The sequence below is a fragment of the Gossypium arboreum genome, chromosome 3 (genome assembly GCF_025698485.1).
Source record: "Gossypium arboreum isolate Shixiya-1 chromosome 3, ASM2569848v2, whole genome shotgun sequence".
Classification (NCBI taxonomy): domain Eukaryota; kingdom Viridiplantae; phylum Streptophyta; class Magnoliopsida; order Malvales; family Malvaceae; genus Gossypium; species Gossypium arboreum.
Genome location: NC_069072.1, coordinates 114,748,341 through 114,754,477, shown reverse-complemented (window position 1 = coordinate 114,754,477; position 6,137 = coordinate 114,748,341). Strand labels below are relative to the sequence as shown.

The 6,137-nt window shown below is 37.1% G+C and overlaps 1 protein-coding gene across 1 annotated transcript; it reads right to left on the bottom strand.

The window, feature by feature from the left end:
• Positions 1–454: 454 nt before the first annotated feature.
• LOC108465076 (WUSCHEL-related homeobox 4-like) lies at positions 455–2,031 on the bottom strand. The gene is made up of 3 exons (XM_017765383.2): positions 1,739–2,031; positions 1,193–1,465; positions 455–1,118 (listed from the first exon to the last, which is right to left on the bottom strand). The coding sequence occupies exons 1-3, from the start codon at positions 1,928–1,930 to the stop codon at positions 981–983; spliced, it is 603 nt and encodes a 200-aa protein (XP_017620872.1). The 5' UTR covers positions 1,931–2,031; the 3' UTR covers positions 455–980.
• Between the last annotated feature and the right edge of the window lie 4,106 nt (positions 2,032–6,137).

Genomic DNA, 6,137 nt, shown 5'->3' with positions numbered 1-6,137 from the left:
AATTTTAATACAATCTATGATACGTCTTATTCATATCAAGTTTTAGAGCTCTTATACACCCTCTGCACTTTTTCTTCTTTTTGATAAGATTTAAAAATGTTGTTGCCGGAACAACATTAACACTAATTTACTTACCTCCATGATGAATGTATTTTGAAATTGAGTGATGATCGCACTAAGAATGGACTCGAGTCTTTGAACCAAAATAATAGAAATAACCTTATATATCATATTATACAAATTTATTAAATTAATGTCAAGTTAACTACTAACTAATTTAATTAAATATTTAAATAATAATATAGATAAATGGTATAAAAAATTTATTTATATTCTATACACTGTATTAGGAAGACAGAGAAATAGGTTGATTAGATAGATGGCGAATTTGACTTATATTATAGTACTGATTGTTAGAATTAATTAAAAAGAAAAAAAGCCACCTTTGTTCTTCTCAAGTTACAGGCTTTTTTTTTTTTAATATCAGTGACATTCACTCTCGGTAACCGAGAGAAAACCCTCCATTTCCATTTAAAATCATATTCTATGGATATGCCATCAATTTCCCTCCCAATTCCCAAGCCTAGGTTGGGTATTGGCCCACAAATCAACTACCAAAACTTTTATTTTTAAATCCTTAAATAAATGCACCTAAATTTACTCTCCACTAGAGAAGTAGATAGAATAGATCATTTAACTTTATGAAAGTCTTCCAAGCAACAGAATCATAAGATAAGTTTAGATCATGCATTTCCTTTGAATATTCTAACACCACCACCCACGACAATCAACTACTTTTGTTTTCTAATTTTGTACAAAGTTATATTTTTCAAGAGGGCACCAATGAATGTTTGAGTGCAAGAAGCCAACTTTGTCTTTCTTCTTTCCCCCAAACAAAAGAAAGAAAAAGCCAATCATCATCGTCAAACCAGATCGTAATGGGAACTGAGCTTAGATTCAGTTCTTTTTCATTTTAGGCTTCACCTGCCTTCTGGGTGCAATGGGAATAGCTCTAGAGTTCTGGTTTCCTCCTCTTTAAATGACGACGATGATCCGCTTTCTTCTTCAATGTACTCAAATGACCAGCTCCTGCATTTTCTCTTATATGGACCATCCTCCTGTATTAAAGAATGGACTTTATATTTATAGAAAAAAGAATGAGAAACTAACATATAAGGGGTTTGGGAGGTACACTATTATTCAAAGTTATGGTGGTAATGGGAGGTGAGTTAAGGACAAGGCTGTTGCGCTTCTGCTTTTGTCGCTCGCGAGCTTTGTGGTTTTGGAACCAGTAGAAAACGTTTTTGCCTTCGATCTTGCCGTACTTGCCTAGCTGCACAGTGATTTGTTCGATTTGTTGTGCGTTTGGGGTTCGCATTCCTCCTCTGTACATCATCTCCAAAATCCCGATCTGCTCTTGCGTTGGATTCCATCGCGTACCTCCTGCTCCTGCCTGCATATCCACCTGCATAACATAATTCCTTTCTTTTTCAGACTTATTCCTACATTCTTTACATGATCTTAACATCTTAATTAATTAAGTTCAAAATTTCATCCTTCTCCGCAGATCACCATTGCGAACAAAAGGGTTACTCGGATACTGAAAGAGTAGTTAGCTTTGAAGCAAAAAAAAAAAAAAGGAAGGTAAGAGGCGATCAGGCTGAGTTATATATGTTCAGCCAACTTGACGCAGTAATAAAAGAAAGAGTGAAGGGTACATGTAATTAATGTAGTGTACCTGAGGAGAATGCTGCTGCTGGTCAGAGGAGGCAAGCTTCGTAGGGGTAGGTTTGGGTGTAATGAAGGTCTTAAGGTGGAAAGAAGAAAGGGTATTACTATTATGAGTGCGTAGGGGGTTGCAGGCAAGGGAGAGGGATGGTTCGTGCTCCCACAATCCACGTGACAACTCATGCACCTTCATGTTTCCCATAGTGAAGGAGTGACTAACGGAGAGAGGTGAATTATATAGAAGATGAGAGATGGCATAGAAATAACGAAAGTAAGATATGAGGTGGTGCTTTGAACAGACAAGACCAAATGATGAGGTGAGGTTGACTTGTGATTTCTCATATTTTAAAAAAGCCAAAAGAAGAATAAAGAAACATAGAAAAAAAAAAGAGGGTGAGGGGGGAGTTGAAACAGTAGAAGAGAGAACAATTTAGTGACCATGTCTTTAAAGCCTATTCTTATTACTTTCTATACTAAAATAATATATTAAAGTAAAAGAGATATTTATTTATATCGATGTAAAATTAAAATATTTTATAATTTTTTACATAATTAATATTTTAATAATTCAAACATTATATATAATATTCGAGTCATGTAGATCATTTATATCAAGTACTTTGGAATAAATTAAAAAAATTAACTATTTATTTTATGTAAAAGACTTCCAACCATTATATATATATATATTAGTATAAACAATATTGTAACCACGAGGTATGATGTAGACTTGTCCAAGGGTCGAGTAGCCCTCTCATCCTGATAGTCGAGCCAGGCTTGAACTAGGATTTTTGCACCTCAGGTTGGCCCCTCATGAATTTAATTTAAATAATAAAATTAATTTAAAATTAATTATAAAAGTATATAAAATATCAATAAAAATATTATTTTATTATTTTTTGAATAGTGAAATGAACTTTTTGGGTGGGTTGGGCCAAAAACAAGTTTGGGCTTGAAATTTTTTTTGGAACTAGGCCTTGACTAAGCCTGCTCCATAGACACCTCTAGTGTGGTGTATTGGTTGCTTACCTCATCTCTTGCTAAGATTGACAACAAAGAGAGTAGAAGAAATATATTCTGACTTATTCATTACTTCAACCAATAACCTGGTATTTAATACAAGTACACCAGCTAACAGTTCTAACTGAAACCGTCACAATGCTAACCAACTAACTGTAAAATAGTTACTCCTAATATGCCCCGTACTTTGTCGACTTTTACCCCTTTAGAACTCTCCTTAGTATCAACGACCTGAAGCAGATCACGAAACTTTGTAAACAGTGGTATTGATAGTGGCTTTGTCAATATGTCGGCAAGTTGATCAGAACCAGGTACATGTCCTACTTGAAACTGTCCACTCGTAACTTTTTCCCTGAAAAAGACAAGTCGAACTCTATATGCTTAAATTTGGAATGTAAAACAGGATTCCTTGCTACTGCAACTGCAGCCAAACTATTACACCATATTAACGCTTTAGTTTTAACTGGAACACATAACTCACCAAGAAGGATGAATCAGCACCATTTCAAATGATAACATGAGCAACACTCAGTATCCTCGCTTCGAGAGAATGGGAGACAACTTGCTGCTTCCTAGAGATCCAGGAAATTGGATTCCCTCCAAGAAACACACAAAAGCCTGAGGTTGATCTACAATTGTAACATCCTGATTTTCGGGTTTATTCGCGATTTTCAATATTTTGTAAAGATTTTTAAAATTTTGTATTTGGATGTGGAATTAGTATTTTGAGTAGGTAAATGGGCTTATAGAAGGCCCATGAGTTGGCCAAAACCCAGTTGAATTTTTGGAATTTTAGACTTAGGAGTTAGGGGTTCTGGCTAAGTGGTCTTAAGTGGAGTGATGGGTAAATTGCATCACAAAAAGAGCCTTGGTTAAGTGGCAAGGGTGACGCCACTAGGCTCCTAGAAAAGTGGCGTGTGGAGCTTTGGGAAGGCAAGGGATCGATTCCCTGTGTTGGCAAATAGATGCATTTATTTTTTAAGTGCAGGAGGGGTAAGTGTTGGAGTTCAGGTGGATTCTGCTAAAGGAGAGTTGGATCAGTTTAAATGCTTGGATTAAGGAGGGATAAGGGGAGAGATTTAAGGGATTTGGATGAGGCTAGGAGTTGGCCGAATTATGGGAATTGAAGAGGGAAAAATCGGCAGGGGGCTATGTTGTTAGTATTTCGGCACTTAGGGTATTGTTGGTGCCGTTTTCTTCTGCTTTTACACCTTAGGATTGTTCTTTTCTCTCTTTTTCCTCTCTAGCCAAAACTACCACCTCCCCTACTCTTCTTCTTCTATTTTTTCTTCTTCAAACTATTCATCATACCTACTATTCATCAACACTTTTGCGAATCCATAAAAGCCGAAATCCTGTGATCCTTTGCTTGTGCCGATTTCTTCAAAGCCGAGTTCTCCTATATTCTTTTGCTTTTATTAATTTACAAATTATCTTTTCTTAATCCCGGATTCCTAACCGCAATTCTACTTCAAGGTTGTAGCCCGCATTAACATCTCCTTCATCACACAAAAGCCGAAAAACCATAGAATTGGGGCTTATAGCGAAACTTGAACTCCGGAGTCGAGTTTTACCATCGTTTGAAAGATAAATCTGCACTGCATTGCGTGGAGATCAAAAAGGAGTAAGGGTAAGTGTTCATCATCTCAGATCTGGTTATATTTTACAAAGTTAGACAAAGTCAAGTCCCTAAAATATAGAGAGGTGTCGAATTGGGCATGTGGCTTTAAAGGTTTTAATTGACGTTTTTCATCAATGATTAGTGTCTTCTTAAGTGTTGGATTAAAGGCGAGGTTGTTGGAGCAATCGGATTCGAGCTAGCTACCGCTTTTGGCAAAGAAGGTAAGGTTTCAAAGGCTTTTAGGGATATGGTTTGAGCATGGATGAGTAAGTTTGGGGTTTAGTGATTATGGTTTGTAAATAAGAACTGTGCTAATCAATTGTAGGATATCGGAAGGGATCTCGAGAGCGATCGTCGCAAATCGGTGTGTCTAGAACACCCTTTCTTAGTTCAATTAACAAAAGCCAAAATGCCAAATTCGGCATTTCATGGTCATGTAAGTATGTGAATGCTCTCAAGTCATAGAGTAATTGTTAGATCGGCACCGCAAGGTGGTAAGCACGTTCAGCGTGATGTTTTAGCGTATTTCGAAAAAGGGCTCGATGGGCCAAAGCTGGGCCCAATGGGCTTACGGACCAATATGGGTAAGAGATGGGCAAATTAGCTCGTTAGGTAGATGGTGGAATTAAATTGCATAAAATTGTTAAAATTCTGAATTAGCTTGTGTAATTACGTAGAACACGAAATTACCCTTAAAGAGCAAAATTACCGAATTACCCTAAAAGAGCAAAATTACCGATATACCCCTAGGGTTTTAAATTGGTTGAACTCGCATGATTGATCAATGTTGTATTTTACATGATATGCTTTTATTAATATCATTGCATGGGGTTGGGGTATTAATGGAGGAAATCTGAAAGTGGTTCATCCACGTCTTGAAGGCTTTGCCTCAATCGATGAAATTTGAGCGTTGTTGCAACTGTGGTGTGTAGAAATTTGGGTGGGTTGAGATATTCCCACAAGGTGTGTAGGGCTGATGTACAGGCGGTGTAGTGGTTGGTGGGTTGAGTAGTCTCCCAGGATGGGTTTGCATTCATTATTTCGGTGATACTCATGTTATCGAAGCGGGCCTATGGGCCATCTTGTTTTGTTAAAAGGGCTAAGGCCTTGCATCGTATTCGAAAAGGGCTTGACCTCTGTGTAATGTTATCTGAATTGGGCTTTGGATGGGTTTTCAGATACATCGAGTTTTCCCAAACTCACCCCCTTCCTCTTCCATCCTTGCGGTGAGCCCTAGAATTGGTGGACTTGGAGTGGCGGGATTCAGAGTGGCCATGAAGATGGATTGCCAATTTTAAATAAGTTTAGCATTTAATTTGGATTATTTTATTTTATTATGTTTAAAGTTGTAATAAGGCCGCTCTTTTTAATTATTTTTATTTTGGGGATTATTAAACTGGTTAGCACTAGGGTTCGTTTATAAAAACTACTTGATTTTTAAAAGATCACGATGACGCGCAAAGTTTCCATAAAGTAAATGTTTTCCAAGAAAATAAATATTTTAAACAAACGTTTTCAAACTTAAACATTTTCTTAAGACGGACATAATCAAACGGTTTTCTCAAAATTATACGAGATGTTAGAGTGTGGCAATGGCGATGTGCATGTCTAGGATTGGATCCGGGAAGAGCTTGGTACTTAAGCGGTCCGACGGACTCACCTCCTCTTTTTCCTGGTTTCCTACCTGGTGCACAGCTTCCATTCACTTTAACCTACTTTTAAAAGTGTCTTTTACAACACCAACTCAGCTTTTCCAAACTAAGTAATA

Excerpts from the sequence above, each read along its gene's own strand:
- LOC108465076 (XM_017765383.2), bottom strand. The coding sequence starts at position 1,930 with ATGGGAAACATGAAGGTGCATGAGTTGTCACGTGGATTGTGGGAGCAC. Across the intron at positions 1,466-1,738 it reads AGCAGCAGCATTCTCCTCAG|GTGGATATGCAGGCAGGAGC; the intron begins GTACACTACATT and ends TATGTTATGCAG. Across the intron at positions 1,119-1,192 it reads CCATAACTTTGAATAATAGT|GAGGATGGTCCATATAAGAG; the intron begins GTACCTCCCAAA and ends TCTTTAATACAG.